Raw genomic sequence first — 19,976 nt, forward strand, 5'->3', positions numbered from 1 at the left:
TTCATCAAAAACAACCTCTGAGGGCCCCAATCAGACAATAAAAATAAATAAGCATGTAGACTAGAAGGAAATAAAACTGTCTGCATTCACAATGATCTGACATGTACCTAGAATAGTCAAAGCAACCTACAAACTACTAAAACTAACTGATGAGTTTATAAAGTTGTGGAATTCAAAATCAATATACAAAAACCATCTGTATTTTTTTAGGTAGGCTCCACACTGTGCATGGAGCCCAACACAGAGCCTGAACTCATGACCCTGAGACCAAGACTTGAGCTGACATCAAGAGTTGGACGCTTAACCGACTGAGCCACCCACGTACCCCAAAAACCATCTGTATTTTTTTGAAGTATATTTATTTATTTTGAGAGAGAGCAGGGAAGAGGCAGAGAAGAGGTGGGGGAGAGAATCCCAAGCAGGCTCTGTGCTGTCAGTGCAGAGCCTGACATGGGGTTTGATCCCACAAACCATGAGATCCACAACCTGAGCCCAAATCAAAAGTCAGACACTTAACAGACTGCATCTGTATTTTTATATACATGCAGTAAACACCTGGGAGATGAATTTTTTTTTTTAAATACCACTCTTACAACATCAAAAACAAATCAATTCTCTAGGAATACACTTAATGAAAAGTAGCAAGAACTCTACCTAAGAATGCTTCAAAACATTGATAAGAGGGATTAAAGACCTAAATAGAGCTAAATGTACATGGATTGGAAGACGCAACAGCAGTAAGATGTCATTCTCCTCAAAGAGATCTATATATTCAATATAATCCTAATCAAAATCCCAGCAGGTATTTTGTAGAAATTGACAAGCTGATTCTAAAAGTAATATGAAATCCAAAGGACCTAAAATACCTAAAATAATTTTGATGAAAAATATACCAGCTGATTTTAAGATTTACTTTGCTATAGTAATTAAGATGGTATAGTACTACCATAAAGACAAATAGATCAATAAAACTTAAGAGTCCAAAAATAGATTCCCATTTATACTTCATTTTACAACAGAGGAGCTACTGCAATTTAGTAGGGAAAGAATGATCTTTTCAACAAATGGCCCTGGAATAAAAAGATATTCTCATGGAGAAAAGCAGAGCTGTCTTTACAACATTGAGATAGGCAAAGATTCCTTTGACAGTACAATACACAAAAGGCATTTAACAATAAAATTAAAAATTAAGAAAATGAGGACCACCCAAATATATAAAATAGTTAATAACAAACATAAAGGAACTAATCAATAATAATATAGTAATAGTAGGGGACTTTAACACCCCAGTGACATTAATGGAAATATCATCTAAACATAAAATCAACAAGGAAACAAGAGCATTGAATGACAATGGACCAGATGGATTTAACAGATATATTCAGGACATTCCATCCTAAAACAACAGAATACACCTTCTTTTTAAATGCACATGGAACATTCTCCAGCACGGATCACATATTAGGCCACAAAACAAGCCTCAACAAATTCAAAAAGACTGAAGTCATACCATGCATCTTTTCTAACAACACTATGAAACCAGGAGTCAACCACAAGAAAAAAAACTAGAAAGAGCACAAATACATGGAGGATAAATACATGCTACTAAACAATGAATGAGTCAACTAGGAAATGAAAGAAGAAATAAAAAACTACAAGGAAAAAGGAAAACACAATGTTCAAAACCTTTGGGACATACCAAAAGCTGTTCTAAGAGGGAAATTTAATCTAACAGGCTTACCTCAAGAAGAAAAATCTCAAATAAACAACATGACTTTACACAAAAAGGAGCTTTTATAAAAAGAATAAACAAAGCCTAAAACCAGTAGAGGGAAGGAAATAATAAAGATTAGAGCAGAAATAAATGATATAGAAACCTAAACACACACACACACACACACACACACACACACACACACAGGAACAGATCAGTGAAACCAGGAGCTCGTTCTGTGAAACCAATCATTAAAAAAGAAAAAGGATTCAAATAAATAAAGTCACAAATGAGAGAGGGGAAATAAAAAAAAAATCACAGAAATATAAACAATTGTAAGTGAATATTTTGAAAAGCTATATGCCAACAAACTGGACAATCCAGAGGAAATGGGTAAATTCCTAGAAACATATAAACTACCAAAACTGAAAATGGAAGAAATAAAAAATTTGCACAGACTGATAACCAGCAAAGAACCTGAATCAGTAATCAAAAAACTCCCAACAAACACAAGTCCAGGACCAGATAGCTTCATAGGCAAATTCTACCAAACATTTAATGAAGAGTTAATGCCTATTCTTCTCAAACTACTTCAAAACATAGAAAAGGAAGGGTGCCTGGGTGGCTCAGTTGGTTAAGTGTCCAACTTCAGCTCAGGTCATGATTTCACTGTTTGTGGGTTCAAGCCCTGCATGGGGCTCTGTGCTGACAGCTCAGAACCTGGGGCCTGCTTCAGATTCTGTGTCTCCCTCTCTTTCTGCCCCTCCCCCCACTCACCCTCTGTCTCTCTCTCAAAAAATAAATGTTAAAAAAATGTTTTTTAAATATAGAAAAGGAAGGAAAATTTCATTCTATCAGGCCAGCATTATCCTGATACCAAACCCAGATAAAGACACCACAAAAGAACTACATGGCAATATCCCTGAAGAACACAGATGCAAAATCCTCAATAAAAAAATACTAGTAAACTGAATCCAACAATACATTAAAAAAAAATCATTCAACACAACCCAGTAGGATTTATTCCCAGAATGCCAAGGTGGTTCAATATTAGCAAATCCATCAATATGATACAGCATATCAATAAGAGAAAGGGTAAGTAACCAGGGGCCCCTGCCTGGATGGCTCAATGGGTTAAGCATGTGACTTTGGCTCAGGTCAGTATGTCACAGTCTGTGAGTTTGAGCCCCACATCAGGCGCTGTACTGACAGCTCAGAGCCTGGAGCCTACTTTGGATTCTGTGTCTCCCTCTCTTTCTGCCCCTCCCCTGCTTGTGCTCTGTGTCTCTCAAAAATAAATAAACATCTTAAAATAAATTTTTTTTATTTAGCAAACTAAAAACTGTTTCTTCTACTGCCAAATGCAACACATTATTGAAAAGGACAAAAATACAGTAGAGCATTAAAAAACAGTGAATTTTTTTCCATTTCTTTTTTTGAGGAGGATAAAGCAATGGTTCTCAAGCTAATTACATTTTATACCCACTGAAGAGGCTTAAAAAAATATACTGATAACTAGGTTCCACAATAGACCAATTAAATCAGAATCTCTGAGGTTGTAGCCTAGACACTAGAATTTTTCAAATGTTCCAATATGTAGTCAACATAGGAAAACACTTGGTATAGAGCTAGAAATTAAAGCTTTCATCCACTGGTATAAGAAATCCTTTTGAGCATACACAATATTAAAATACAAGCATTAAAAAATCATCTGTGCTGGCACAACTGGATATCTACATGCAAAAACAAAAAAAAAATGAAATTGGATCCTTTCCTTAGACTAGACATGAACAGTCAAAATGGACTGCATATCTAAATATAAGAGCAAAAACTAAAGACACCATCAAGAAAGTGAAAAGAAAGCCCACAACAATACAGAAGAATAGGAGAAAATACTGGCAAATTATGTATCTCATAAGGGATTTGTAGCCAAAATGTACAAGCAACATTTACACTAAATAATAAAAAGACAAATAATCCAATTTAAAAATGGGCAAATGATCTGAATAGACATTTCCCTAAAGAAGATATACAAATAGCCAATAAGAACATGAGAAGATGTTTAATATCAACAGCCATTAGGCAAATGCAAATCAAAATAACAATGAGATATCACTTCATATACACTAGGATGTCTACAATAAAAAAGATAACAAGTGTTGGTGAGGATGTAGAGAGATCAGGATAAATACAAATGTAAAATGATGCAGCACAATCAGGCAGTTCCTCAAAAGATTAAAAATGAAGTTACTATATGAACCAACAATTATATTCCTAGATATATACCCAGAAGAAATGATAACACACATCCACACAAAAACTTATACATGAAGGTTCATAGAAGCATTACTCATAATAGCCAAGAAGTAGAAATAATGCAAATGTCAGTCAACTGATAAATGGATAAATAAAATGTGATGAATCCTGACAACAAAGTAGTATATAGCAATAAAAAGAAAAGAAGAACTAATAAATGCTACAATATGGACCAAATTTGAAAGCTTTATGCTAAGTGAAAAAAATCCAACATGCCAAAGCCTACATATTGCATGATTCTATTTATACAAAATGTTCAGAACAGGCAAATCTAAAGAGATAGAAAGTTATTGCCTAAGGATAGGAAAAAACAATAAGTGACTACTAAATGGTACAGGGTTTCTTTTGGGAGTGATGAAACTGTTCTTGAATTGATTGTGGTAGGGTGCCTGCGTGGCTTAGTCAGTTAAACATCGGACTTTAGCTCAGGTCATGATCTTGTGGTCCGTGAGTTCAAGACCCACATCGGGCTCTGTGCTGACAGCTCAAAGCGAGGAGCCTGCTTCGGATTCTGTGTCTCCCTCTCTCCCTGCCCTTCCCCCGCTCATGCTATCTCTCTCTCAAAAATAAACATCAAAAAAAAATGTTTTAATTGGTTGTGGTTAACGGTTGTACAGCTCAGTCAACATACTAAAAACCACTGAATTATATATCTTAAATTGGTGAACTATACAGTATAGAAATTGCAACTCAATAAAAAATTTAGACTGAGAAGACTGTTTTTGAATCACAATATTTTACAACTATCTACTCTGTCTAAAACACATTCCAGGCAGTTTCAAATGTGAATTCACAACAATCTTCTTTAAAAGATAAAGAAGATTATATGCCCCTCCCCTGCTCTTGCTCTGTCTCTCAAAAATGAATAAACGTTAAAAAAATTTTTTTAAGTAAAGAAGATTGGGGCACCTGGATGTCTCAAGTTGGTTAAGTACCTGACTTCGGCTCAGGTCATGATCTTCTGGTTCATAAATTCAAGCCCTGCTTCGGGCTCTGTGCTGACAGCTCAGAGCCTGGAGCCTGCTTTGGATTCTGTGTCTCCCTCTCTCTCTGCCCCTCGCCTGCTGTCTCTCTCTCTCAAAAATAAATAAACATTAAAATACACACATACATAAAAAGAAGTTTAAAAAAAAACTCAATGAACATTTCATCCATTTCTGGAATAAGACAAACCAAATATTTCTCTAGCCACAAGCAACTCTAAAACCACATGCTTTTCAAGAAGTTTTCCTAAAACAAAACAAATATGCTAGTATGCTGGCAAAGTAGCACACAAATAAACACCTACTACAGCAGTTGCCCCTCACCACGGTTTCACTTCGAACAGTTTCTGATAACCACAGTCAACTTCGGTCCAGAAGCAGATGATCCTCCTTCTGACATATCATCAGAAAATCAAGAGTAGACTAACACTACATCACAACACCTATCATTCACCTCACTTCATATCATGTAGGCATTTTATCATCTTACATCATCACAAGAAGAAAAAGGGTAAGCACAGTACAAAAAATATCTTGAGAGAGACATTTACATAACTTTTATTACAGTATATTGTTTTAATTATTATTTTATTATCAGTTGTTGTTAATCTCCTACTATGCCTAATTCATTAATTGAACTATCACATGTATACACATGCAGGAAAAAAATATATAGGGTTCAGTACTATCCATGATGTCAGGCATCCATAGGGGTTTTTGGAACATATCCCCTACAGATAAGGGGTAACTACTGTACAACTCAATTCCAACAGATACCTGATGATTCTAAACAAAACCTCTAAAAGATAGCAAAAATGTAAAAGAACATATTTAATCTAGAAAGCTGACACTGCAGTTTCCACGTATTTTGTATGTGATATGGTTTGTAATAGTAATGAACGTTTCATAGCAAAGTTTCCAGTGTATTTATTATACGTTCATGGATACTGGCCATGACAACACGAGATTAATAAAAAACTACATCTAATCGCACACAAACACAGAAACCCAAATAACAGTCATCTGTATACCTTCCACTCTTCACAGGTAGCCTGGGTGGCCCTCAGACTGGATCAGGATCATCCCACTAAAAGCACAGAAGGAGAGGGGAATGATATTAAGGCTCAGTCCAGAAGCTCTTCTCCATGGAACTTTGACTTTAGTTCCAGAGGGTTATTAAAAACCCTAATAAAGGAAATTCGGCAACAAAGGGGAACTTGAGATCAGTCCCTCTTAAATTAATAAAGAGCCACGATTCATCCAGAGAACATTCAACTAGCTAAAAACTCCAACAGTAAGAGATCCTAGGGAAAGGGGATACAGTCAACTACAAGTTAATCATAACAAATACTCATCCTCAAGGTAAAAAACCAGTAGGTTTAAGTAGACATAAGATACACTGGTGGACACAAATAAGTCTCCATTAGAGGCAATAAGTACTCTTGAGGGCCACCTCAGGCATTCAGCTGTAACAGGAGTTTGGGCCTACCTCCACAGCCCAAGCATTTTATCTCTTGATCTGACTTCATCTGTAGAGATAACCTTCTCATTTGTTCACACAGTATTTGTTTGAATAGTGGCATAGGTCCTATACCAAATTAAAGTTCAAAATGAAATTCATGATGTACACTGAAAATTTTACTTAACGCACTGAAAGAACTATGTGCTATAACTCAATGGCAAGCAAAAAATCTTTTTAAAATATATAAAAGAAAAGACGATCTAGGAAATAATAGAACTGAAAATGTCTGAAGACACCTCGGATCTATCTCAGATTAAAGCTGAGCTTTTTCAGCCAGGTTTTATACTTTATTTCTCCCCAGCTGGATGCTAAATTTTTAACTTCTAGGAGCTCTAAGGAAACAATGAATTAATTTTATAGCAAAAAGTGTTAAGTAATTCCATGTGTTCATATTCTATTCTGCTTAAGCAAATAGCATTTTAAAGCCTCTGGTGCAGCAGTAGACTGAGATAGCACAATGCCACAAAAGGTTATGGTAAGCAACAGAACTAGATTTCCAGAGGTGCCTGAGGGGCTCAGTCGGTTAAGCACCGACTCTTGGTTTTAGAGTCTGTTCAGGTCATGATCTCAGTGCATGATTTCATGCACTCTATCCTGTGCACAACTCACGGTTGCAGAATGATGGAGCTTTACTGGATTTAGGCAACAGAGGACAAACTTCAAAGAAGACAGAGAAGTTCTAAAGTTAAGACATAAAGCCTGGAAGGGAAGAAGCCAAAAGGAGGTAAGCACTGAAATTTGTATATAAACTCTACACCAAATTTTGGCTATCTGCTAAACCAGATATGAAGAGTGGAGACTCCACAGTAGAGTGACAAAGAAGAAAACTAAAAGAAAAGATTTCAGCTGCTGTTACCACTGAGAAGACCGTGGAATTTTAGTGTTGTCAAATGAATTGCTTGCTGAAACAAACAAAATACTCTTTAGAGGAATACAACAAAATCTAGTCTCTACATTTCATTCAAAATAATAAGCATAAAATTAAGAAACTGCTGGATATGTACACACACAAGACAAATTAAAAAAAAAATGTGACCTATATTCAAGAGAATAAAGTCAACAGAAACCAACCCCAAGAAGGCCTAGATGTTGCAATTGGCTTTATACTACCTATAATAAATATGCTCCAGGACTAAAGGAAAATATTTTCAAAACAAATTTAGAGGTAAGGAACCTCAAAGAATTGAAAATTATGAAAAAAAACAAACAGAAACTCTAGACCTAAAAAGTACAATAAAGTGAAAAATACATCAAATGGGCTTAACAACAGAGACAGCAGAAGAAAGAGTAAATGAACTGAAAAATAAACCAAGAGAAATTATCTAGGAGAGAGAGGAAACAAAAAAAAATGAGAACAGCAGAACCCCAGAGACCTGTGGAACAATATTAAGAGTTCAAATATAAGCATAACTTAAGTCACTGAAAAAGAGTAGAGAATGCGGCAGAAAAGTATTTGAAGAAATAATGGCTAAAACTTCCCTAGTTTGGTGAAAAAAAAAGTTACATATCCAATATTAACAAACCTAAGCAAGAAAAATGCAAAGAAAATACACCTAAGCACATAATAATTAAATGGCCTATGGGGCGCCTGGGTGGCACAGTTGGTTAAGCGTCCGACTTCAGCCAGGTCACGATCTCGCGGTCCGTGAGTTCGAGCCCCGCATCAGGCTCTGGGCTGATGGCTCAGAGGCTGGAGCCTGCTTCCGATTCTGCGTCTCCCTCTCTCTCTGCCCCTCCCCCGTTCATGCTCTGTCTCTCTCTGTCCCAAAAATAAATAAACGTTGATTCTGATTAAAAAAAAAAAAAAAAAAATGGCCTAAACTGGAAAACTAAAGAAAAAAGCTTGAAACCAGTTAGTGAGAAAAATGCCAAAATATAATAAATATGAATGACACCGAACTTCTAACCAGAACTATTGAGACAAGACAATAGAACTACATCTTCTAAAAAAATTTTTTTAATCTTTTATTTCTTTTTCAGGGAGAGACAGATAGAGCACAAACAGGAGAGGGGCAGAGTGAGAGGGAGACAGAATCTGAAGAAGGCTCCAGACTCTTGAGCTGTCAGCACAGAGTCCAACACAGGGCTTGAACTCGTGAAATCAGGAGATCATGACCTGAGCCGAAGTCAGGTGCTCAACCGAGCCACCCAGGCACCCCAGAACTACATGTTTAAAGAACTGGAATGAATGAATGAATGAATGAATGAATGAAAAATAAATAAATAAATAAATAAATGACAAACCAGAATTCTTCAGCAAAACTATCCTTCAGAAACAATGTAAAATAAAAATATCTTCAAATAAAACAGAATTTGTAGAACCAAGAGTATGGCAATTCGTCAAAGAATTTAAAAAAGAATTATCATATGATCCATCAATTCCACCTCTGGGTACCTACCCAAAAGAACTGAAAGCAGAGACTTGAAAAGATATTTGTACAGCCACATTCACAGCAGCATTATTATTTAATTCATAATACCCAACACATGGATACATTATTCATAACAGTATTCATAATAACCAAAAAGTAGAAACAACCCAGTGTCCATCAACAGATGAATGAGTAGATTAACAAAACGTGGTATATACATACGATGGAATATGATTCAGTCTTAAAAAGAAAACTGTGACACATTATACAACATGATAAACCTTGAAGACATTATACTAAGTGAAACAAGCCAGACAGAAAAGGACAAATACTGTATGATTCTGCTTATATGCAATACCTACAGTACTCAATTCATAGAAACAGAAACAGAATAGTGATTATCAGGGACTTAGAGGAGGCGAGAGGAAGTTACTGTTTAAGGAGAATGAAGTTCACAGATTGTTGGTGATGAAAACTTCAACAATGTCAAAGCACTTAATGCCACTGAGTTTTACACCTAATGATAAATCCTATATATATTTTACCATAATAAAAAAAAATTAACACAATTTACCACATTCAGAAAACAAAAAGGAAAAACCACATGATTATTTCAATAGATACAAAATAAGATTTCAATATATTAAACACTCATTCGTGATTAAAAAAAAAACCTTTCAGCAAACTAAGAATTTCCTCAAACTTATAAAGGACGCCTATGGAGAACCTATGATGTTCTTAATGCTGAAGCACTGAACATTTCCCCTCTACAATGGGAAGAAGGCAAGAATGTCCACTCTCAACAGCTCTATTCAACATGTTACTAAAATTCCTCATTAGGGGCACCTGGCTGGCTCAGTCAATAGAAACATGTGACTCTTGATCTCAGGGTCATGAATTCAAGGCCCAAACTGGGCACAGAGTTTACTTAAAAAAACAAATAAAAAAGATTGCCCTAATGATACTGTGCATAACTGCATAACTGACAGAGATTACTGGCTATTTTAGTAAACAAATTAAAAAAAAAAAAAAAAAGACCTGGCTGGTGCAATAACAATAAAAACTAAAAGGTACATGGCACAAAAACAGACACTCAGATCAATGGAACAGAACAGAGAACCCAGAAATGGACCCACAAACATATGGCCAACTAATCTTTGACAAAGCAGGAAAGAATATCTAATGGAATAAAGAGTCTCTTCAGCAAATGGCGCTGGGAAAACTGGACAGCGACATGCAGAAAAATGAACCTGGACTATTTTCTTACACCATACACAAAAATAAACTCAAAATGGATAAAAGACCTAAATGTAAGACAGGAAGCCATCAAAACCCTCGAGGAGAAAACAGGCAAAAACCTCTTTGATCTTGGCCGCAGCAATTTCTTACTCAGCACATCTCCAGAGGCAAGGGAAACAAAAGCAAAACTGAACTACTGGGACCTCATCAAAATAAAAAGCTTCTGCACAGCAAAGGAAACAATCAGCAAAACTAAAAGGCAAGTGACGGAATTGGAGAAGATATTTGCAAATGACATATCAGATAAAGGGTCAGAATCCAAAATCTATAAAGAAGTTATCAAACTCAACACCCAAAAAACAAATAATGGGCAAAAGACATGAATAGACACTTCTCCAAAGAAGATATCCAGATGGCCAACCGACACACGAAAAAATGTTCAACATCACTCATCATCAGGGAAATACAAATCAAAACCACAATGAGATACCACCTCACACCTGTCAGAATGGCTTACATTAACAACTCAGGCAACAACAGATGTTGGCGAGGATGCGGAGAAAGAGGATCTCTTTCGCACTGCTGGTGGGAATGCAAACTGGTGCAGCCACTCTGGAAAACAGTATGGAGGTTCCTCAAAAAATTAAAAATAGAACTACCCTATGACCCAGCAATTGCACTACTAGGTATTTATCCAAGGGATACAGGTATGCTGTTTCCAAGGGGCACATGCACCCCAATGTTTATAGCAGCATTATCAACAACAGCCTAAGTATGGAAAAAGCCCAAATGTCCATCGATGGATGAATGGATAAAGATGATGTGGTATACATATATACAATGGAGTATTACTCAGCAATCAAAAAGAATGAAATTTTGACATTTGCAACTATGTGGATGGAACTAGAGGGTATTATGCTAAGCAAAATTAGTCAGTCAGAGAAAGACAAATATCATATGACTTCACTCATATGACATTAAGACACAGAACAGATGAACACAAGGGAAGGGAAGCAAAAATAATATAAAAACAGGGAGGGTGACAAAACATAAGAGACTCTTAAATATGGAGAACAGAGTGTTACTGGAGGGGTTGAGGGACAGAGGATAGGCTAAATGGTTAAGGGACATTAAGGAATCTACTCCTGAAATCATTGTTGCACTATATACTAATTTGGATGTAAATTAAAAAAATAAAATTAAAAAAATTAAAAATATTAAATGCTTAGTGATGCAAAAAAAAAACAACAACCAATATTGCATTCTACATTAACAAAATAAAATTTAAAATAAAAAAAAACGAAAAGGTACGAAACCTGTAAAAAAAGAAAAATATCCCTAATTGCAGGCAAGGTGATTATGAATGTAGAAAATGCAAAAGAATTAACAATAAGATTATGAATCTTTAGCCAGGTCTCAAGATACAAAGTCAACACACAACCTATAAATATAGAGAACAAACAGAATGGTTGCCAGAGGGGAGGTGGGTTGGGGGCTGGGCAAAATGGGTGAAGAGCAGTGAGAGACACTGGCTTCCAGTTATGGAATGAATAAGTCATGGGGAAAAAAAGCACAGCATAAGAAAAATAGTTGATGATACTGTAATAGTGCTATATGATGACAAATGATAGCTACACTTGCAAGCATCATAATGTATAAAGTTGTCAAATCACTATGTTGTACACCTAAAACTAACATAACATTATGTGTTGGCTATACCCAAATAAAAAAAATTTTAAGTCAACACACAAAATGTTTTGTATGTCTACATCCTAGCAACAAACAAATAAAAAATGAAACTAAAAAACAATTCCATTTACAACTACATACAACATAAAATACTTAATAATGTATTTTTAAAAAGATATGCAGGGTGCCTGGGTGGCTCAGTCCATTGAGTGTCCAACTCTTGATTTCAGCTCAAGTCATGATCTCATGGTTCATGGGATCAAGCCCTGCCTCGGGTTCTGTGCTGACAGCACAGAACCTGCTTGGGATCCTCTCTCTCTGCCCCTTCCCACCCCTCAAAAATAAACATTAAAAATAAAAAAAGATACATAAGACCTCCACCAAAAACCTTAAAACAGTGCTGAGAAAAATTAAAGACTTAAATAAATGGAAAGATGGGCCATGTTCAAGATTGTCAAAATGCCACTGCTCCCCAAAGTAGTCTAGAAATTGAACACAAATCCAATCAGTTCCAGCGTAATCATAATCCCTTTTACAGAAACTGTCAAGCTTACTCTAAAATTCATAACGGAAACATAACAGACCTAGAACAGAGAAAACAATATTGGGAAAACAATAAAAGCTAAAGAATTTACATTAACTTCAGGACTTACTGCAAAGCTATTCAGCAGTTCTCAACTGAGGGCAATGTTGCCTTTCGTGGGAACATGTGGCAATGTCTAGATGCATTTTTAGTTGCCATCCTTGGGAGAGTGCTAGACATCTAGTAGTTAGAGGCCAGGGATACTACTAAATATCCTGTACTACATGAGTCAGCCTCGTAACAATCTGGCCCAAAATTTTAATAATGCCAAGGTTGGGGAAACCCTAAACTACAGTATTCGAGACAATGTGGTACTGACATCAGGACAGTCAAATAGATTAATGAAACAGAATACAGATTGCAGAAGATGACTCCCTATGTCAACAGTCTAACAAAGGTGACAAAGCAATTTAATGGAGAAAAGTGTTTTCAACAGAGAGTTCTAGAAGAGGATATCCATACGTAAACACTGAACCATGATTCCTCACTTCAAACCATATACAAATATTAGTTCAAGATGGATCATAGGCCTAAAGTCTAAAATGATAAAGCCTGTAGAAGGAAACATTAAAAAAGTATCTTCATGACCTAGCAAAACTATCTGAGAAAACACTTAACAAGCAGAATACATAAAAGAACTAAAAGACTCCTGCAACTCAATAAAAACTCATATGAATTTAAAACATGGAGGGGGTGCCTGGGTGGCTCAGTCAGTTAAGCATCTGACTTTGGCTCGGGTCATGATCTCACAATACTTGAGTTTGAGCCGCGCATCAGGCTCTGTGCTGACAGCTCAGAGCCTGGAGCCTGCTTTGGATTCTATGTCTCCAGCTCTCTCTGCCCCTCCCCCAATCACGATCTGTGTCTCTCTCTCTCTCTCAAAAATAAAAACAAACATGGACAAAATTTTGAACAGACATTTCATAAAGACAAATGACTAATAAGCACATGAAAGATAGTCAATACTAATACTCATCAAAGAAATACAAATGAAAACCAGAATAAGAAATAAAAATTAATTCTACAAACTACATACCCACTAGAACTAAAATGTTTAAGAGTGGAAAACAAGCAACTAGTGAGAATGCAGTTACCCAAACTGATGTATGTATTGCTGGTAGGGAGATAAAATGGTACAAAAAGCTTCAGCAGTTTCTTTTAAAGTCAAGCATATACCTATATTATGACCCAGTAATTTCACTCCTGGGTATTTACCCAAGAGAAATAAAAACATACATCTCCAAAGGCCTCATGCAAGAATGTTCTGCTTTATTCATAATAGCCAGTATGTCTGTCAACAAGTGAAACAAACTGTAGTATATTCATACAACAGAGTATTACTCAGCAATAAAAAGAAAAAATGGTGATTCACGCAATATTCTAGAATAATGTCAAAAAAATGTAAAAAGGTCAGGCACAACAAATATATACCATACGATGCCATATATATACAAAATTCAAGACAGAGGCAAAAGTAGTCTACAATTTAAAAGAAAAAAGAGAACAGCAGATGCCTGGGGGACATGAGTGAGAAGCATGGGAATTAACTGGAAAGGGTCACTAGGGACCTTTCTGGTGTGACAGCAACGTTCAGTATCTTGAGTGAGAAGTGTTGTTACAAGGAAGTAAACGTTTGTCAAAATTAAGCAGTTTTGTGCAATATGTCAATTTTTATTTTTAAAACAAGTTAAAAAATCTAGTGGGGAGTAGGAGTTGATAGAGATACGACTGAAAGAAGAAAATGGCAGAACATTGTTGAAACTGAGTGATGGGCACATGGAGGTTAATCATACTATTTTTGTCTACTTTACAAGTGTTTGAAATTTTTCATAATTCAAGTTTTTTTTTTAAAAAGTATCTTAATTCCCCATCAGTGGAGGAAGACAATTAATCACTATCCCACCCGTGAATTAAAATCTCTTCAAGCACAGTTTAAACTTTCTTTTATATACTGAACAACCCGTCCTTTACATTTTCTTTAATCTTATTCATCATCGTTAATAGCTCACCTTGCAATCTATTCATGTCTTCTCTATCTCATTTATTTACTACTATCTATAGGGAAAAAAGGGTTGAAGAGAGTTAACATTCCTTTAACCCCCACTACATGCCTGGCAGTATGCTACCCACTTTGAATATATTACCCAGTTTCTATCCCAAAACTGAATTCAGCATCTAAAATTTTAATCTTATTTCTTTACTTATTTATTACTTCTCTCCCTCATCAGAATTTATGTTCAATGGCAACATGGATCTTGCCTTGTTCGCTATTTCTTCAGATCTGGCACACAGGAGATACTCAGTAAATACGTGCAGATCAAAGAATTAAGGAATATAACATCAGAGCTCACGAATACTCAATTTAGCTCTCTTTTTGGTGGTGCAAATCATTGCCCACTCCAGTTATATCTACCTTGTTTTGCCCTTAATTTTGTCATCTATATCAATTGTTGTTATATATTTGTTTCAAGTGGAATAGGATAATCTGTTTGAAAACTTCATTTTCCCTTTATTCAAAAAATGTAATCCTAAAAATATTTTAATGTATTTATATTCAGCATATCTTTCAATGCTATGTAATTTTTTTAATGATGTGTGATTTCTATATGCAGTGTTACTTTTTCTGCTCTTATTTATATGAAAAAAGAAAATGCTGATGCTCTGATAGTCTCAAATTCTGTTAACATCACCATAAGGCTTAAAAATACTCATGAATATTGAGAATTGAGAGTTCCTTACAGAGGGATAAATTGCAGTTAATAATAGACTTATAATAAAAATGATCATTTTTACTTCAAAAAAAATTTATCTAACAAAACAAAGCATCTACATAAGCCTAGAATCAAACTGTTAGTTCCTGTTAGTGAAAAAGAGAAAATCTAGGTTTGTCCTCAGAATACATTCTTCAGTAAATATTTGGGGCATGGTTTATCTCAGTAAGAATATCTTAATATCCAGCAACATCTTAAAGTTCTACCTCAATTTTGAATAACTTCTTCATTCTTAAATATCCTCAAAACATCCACAGGGTTAAAAAGGGGGAGGGAGAGAGCAAATACTATTAATGGTACTGTAAAATACAAAAATTGAGTGAAATAGCTGCTAACAACAGCAAGTCAGTTAAGACCAAGATTTTTCCTCATTAGTTAAGCAAAATACTCTACCCAAGAAGTTGGTAATTGGTAATTGCAATGTTTCTCTGACTAGCCAAAAAAAAAAAAAGAAACCAAAAAACCTTTAAAAAAGATTTTCTAATACTCTAAGGGAGAAAGCAAAAGAGCAGTAAACATTAGAGGAAATAGAAATCACTCATAAAGAATGACATTGTACATATAAAATTTTATTTAAAAAGAGCTCACAAATGTCTTACATTGTTTTTTGCCACAGATTCAAATCCAAGTTCTTCCAGATGCCACTTTATGCTTATAGCTCATATATAACTTTAAAAAAACATTTAATTCAAATGTACCAAATGCAGCAAAGGGCTTAAAAATAGAAGTTTCAAAGTAAATACTCATTTAGAGACACCAGCAAATAAATCTGACCTTTTCAAGTGGCTTTCCCAAAGAGTTTCCAATCAGTTTCCAGTCATTTAAGACTTCTTCAATTTTGGAAATAAACCTAGTAATGAGAAAAAAACTTTCTAAATATGTAACAGCGCTTTTTTCTTTTTTACTACTGTTATACAATTTCTTTAAAAAAAGTATTTTTTTAATTAATTTATTTAAGAGAGAGAGAGAGAGACAGAATGAGAATGAGTATTAATGGGCCCATTTATGGGCTCAGCACAGAGCCCAACGTGGAGCTCAATCTCACAAACCATGAGATCACGACCTGAGCCAAAATCAAAAGTCAGACACTCAACCAACTGAGCAACCAGGTATGCCAAAAAAGTATTTTTTAAATTTCAACATTTTTATCAGAGAAGGCTCAATAAGTTTAGTATTATTAGTCTAATTTATGGATATGGAATAAATGTGGAAATAATCCTCTGCAATCCAAGAATTCTTAAATTCTGGTTTTTTAATAAATTTTATTTATTTATTTAAGTAAACTCTACCCCCCAGTGTGGGACTCAACCTCACAACCCCAAGATCAAGAATCCCAAGCTCTACTGACCAAGCCAGCCAGGCATCCCAAATTTTAAAGTCCAATGCTTACCCAACAAAGGCAATCTGCTTCCATAAAATTTAAATTAAGAATTAATAAATCTCAGGGCGCCTGGGTGGCTCAATCGATTGAGCATCCAATTCCTGATTTCAGCTCAGGTCATGATCCCAGGGTTGGGGGATTGAGCCCTGTGTCCAGCCCTGTACTAAGCATGAAGTCTGCTTGGGATTCTCTCTCTCTCCCCCCCTCTGTCCCTCCCTCCTTCTCATGCTTTCTCTCTAAAAAAAAAAAATAAATAAATAATAAAAAAGAGTAAGTCTCTATATTAGAATGTATATAATAAATTTGGAACAGAAGTAAAAACTGACAGGAGTGCCTGGGTGGCTCAGTCAGTTAAGCGCCGGACTCTCGATTTCCACTCAGGTCACAATCTCACAATTCAGGAGTTGGAGCCCCATGTTTCGCTCTGCACTGACTGACATTGGCAAAGCCTGTTTAGGATTATCTCTCTCCCCCTTTCTCTGCCCCGCCCCCTCTCAGGTGCGTGCACTCTCTGTCTCTCTCAAAATAAACATACATTTAAAAAAAAAAAATGAAAGACTAAAAGGATACTACTAAAAATAACTATGAAACCAATGATCTTTTCCCTACCCTCAAAGTAACTAATCTATTTAAATTAACTTTTCCTTTGAAGATATTTAGGAATTGATTTGCCTACCTCTCCCCTCAAAAGAAAACATTTAGGAACTTTGCTCATTAAAATAAAACATGTTTTGGGGCACCAGGGTGGCTCAGTCTGTTAAGTGTCTGACTCTTGATTTTGGTTCATGTCACAATCTCACTGTTCAGGGAATCCAACTCAGCATCAGGCTCTGTGCTGACAGCACTGAGCCAACTTGGGATTCTCTCTCCATCTCTCATCCCGTTCCCCACTTGCATACTCTCTCTCTCTCAAAATAAATAAATTTTTAAAAAGTAAAACTTTAAAATGAAAAATAAATAAAACATGTTTTAAGGGACAGCTGGAAAGAAACAACAAGTAGATTTGTCAGCTTTAAGGAATAAATGACAGATTTTAATACTAATCACTATATAATCTTTAAATCTACTGATAAACCAGATCTATTAAAAAGAGAATGAATTCTGACTAGTAATATGCTCAATCAGCAAATTAAAAACTGTCAAATCTCAGTAGTACTGTTAAAAGACACTTTCAGAAAGCTTTTATTACTCCAAAAAGCTAACTTAAGTGTGATGTAATCTAATAGCAAAATTGCTCCCCTATAACACCTACGTCATATTACTAGAGTACTAGAGTTAATTCTAGTCAAAATATATTCAAAGCCATCAGGTTTTTTCCCTCAGTGACATTATCAATTAATATTTACATTTGTTTTAAGACAGTAATGATAGTAATGATAAACCAGAGTTATTACAATTTAAATGAACCTTGTAATCAAGTCCTCTTTAAGATGAAAGGCAGTATTAATATACTGATTCACTTCTGGGCAGTTCAATCAAAAGGTTAATTATCAGTTTTGAAAATGCTCTAGAAAGAAGTTAACATGTTTACAAAAAAAGGAAATAAAAATTTTTATTGTATCCACATGTGAGCAAAAATTTGCAAGTAAAATGTACATTGTATTTATAAAGGAAAAAAAAAACTGGAAGCTACCTAATTGTCTAAGTGCACAAAAGTTGTAAATTAATGGTATATCCACTGAATGAAATAGTATGCATCCATAAAAAATCAAGTTTGAAGACCATTTGAGGATATAAGAAAATGTTCATTTCATACATTAAGTGAAAAAATTGAAGCTATAGAAACAAGTATTAATATGTTTTGACACAGAATGCTTACAAAACACTCATAGATTAGAAGAAATTTTCTCAAAATATTAATAGTAGCTATCTCCTGGTGGTACAATTACAGGTTTCTTATATTTTTCTTTTTTATTCTACTATGAAGTATTATTTTTTTTTAATTTTTTCAACGTTTTTATTTATTTTTGGGACAGAGAGAGACAGAGCATGAACGGGGGAGGGGCAGAGAGAGAGGGAGACACAGAATCGGAAGCAGGCTCCAGGCTCTGAGCCACCAGCCCAGAGCCCGACGCGGGGCTCGAACTCACGGACCGCGAGATCGTGACCTGGCTGAAGTTGGACGCTCAACCGACTGCGCCACCCAGGCGCCCCTGAAGTATTATTTTAATAAAAATTGTTTAAGATAATATTGCTTTCACAGTAAAAGGAACATACTGAAGTACTTATTTTATGAATTCTATCAGTTACTAGCTAAAAGAGAAAAATTGGGTTCTACTGAAGTATGGAGATTTGACCAAAAAATTGAATAACTTTACCCCTGAAAGCTCTCAAGACCTCAGCTGAAGGGTCTTTTCCTCTGACTCCTCATTCTGTTAGGTTCCTTTGTCACATGCTCTTGTAAAACCAGGTTTCTTTCCCTTCTCAGTTCTTATTTCAATTTTAATTACAGACTTATGTGTATCATTATTTGACTCATGTCTGTCTCCTTCATTAGACTGTATGTTAAGAGCAGGAATTGTCTATTTTTATTGATCACATCCCTATGCCCTGCACTGTATTTGACAAACTGGCACTCAATAAATATTTCTGCAAAGGATAAGTGATTAAAAAGTTAGGTGGTTTTTTTTTTAATTTTTTTTTTTAATGTTTGTTTATCTCTGAGAGAGAGAGAGAGAAAGAGACATAGTGCGAGCAGGTGAGGGCAAAGAGAGAGGGAGACACAGAATCCGAAGCAGACTCCAAGCTCTGATCAGGGTGCCTAGGTGGCTCAGTTGATTAAGCATCTGACTTTGGCTCAGGCTATGATCTCGTGGTTCCTGGGTTCAAGCCTGGAATCAGGCTCTGTGCTGACAGCTCAGAGCCTAGGTCCTGCTTCAGATTCTGTATCTCCCTCCCTCTCTCCCCACCCCCCCACCGTCAAAATAAACAAATAAACCTAAAAAAAAAGAATCCCAGGGGTAACCTAGGTAGTTCAGTCGCTTAAGGGTCCAGCTTCAGCTCAGGTCATGATCTCATGGTTCAGGAGTTCGAGGCTCTGTCCAGCTCTGTGCAGACAGCTCTGAACCTGTAACCTGCTTGGGATTCTGTGTCTCCCTCTCTCTCTTCCCCTCCCCCTGCCTCTCTCTCAAAAATAAAATAAACATTAAAAAACTAAAATAAAAAAAAAAACCCACACAGATCAAAGGTTTTATTTTGTTCTTTTCCATTAATATTAAACATTCTGGACACAGAATATCTACCCAATACAGCCTTGCCAGTATGATTACGTCTAACTGACTTTTCTTTTTGGGGGGGCACCACAAATCAAACTATTATACCAGCAGGGATCTTTTATATTTTACTATGTCATCTAATGACATAACATGTACAAATTTCCTCTCCAACCAGAAAGATTACAAAATGT

General features: G+C 35.6%; 1 protein-coding gene across 3 annotated transcripts in view; it reads right to left on the reverse strand.

Moving 5' to 3' along the window:
* RAB3GAP1 (RAB3 GTPase activating protein catalytic subunit 1) overlaps positions 1–19,976 on the reverse strand; it is a 111,770-nt gene that overhangs the window by 90,882 nt on the left and 912 nt on the right. For 2 of the 3 annotated variants that reach the window (XR_006962592.1, XM_047082178.1), the window contains exon 3: positions 15,964–16,039. The exons of the other annotated variant lie outside the window; for it this stretch is intronic. Coding sequence is in view for 1 of the 2 variants with exons in the window: in XM_047082178.1 (XP_046938134.1) it covers positions 15,964–16,039 (76 nt within the window). In the remaining variant the exon portion in view is untranslated. The remainder of the gene's footprint in view (positions 1–15,963; positions 16,040–19,976) is intronic. 3 annotated transcript variants of the gene reach the window in all.

The sequence above is a fragment of the Lynx rufus genome, unplaced genomic scaffold (genome assembly GCF_022079265.1).
Source record: "Lynx rufus isolate CCGP_SWC_20201006 ecotype Redwood Valley unplaced genomic scaffold, mLynRuf1.p SCAF_2, whole genome shotgun sequence".
Classification (NCBI taxonomy): Eukaryota; Metazoa; Chordata; class Mammalia; order Carnivora; family Felidae; genus Lynx; species Lynx rufus.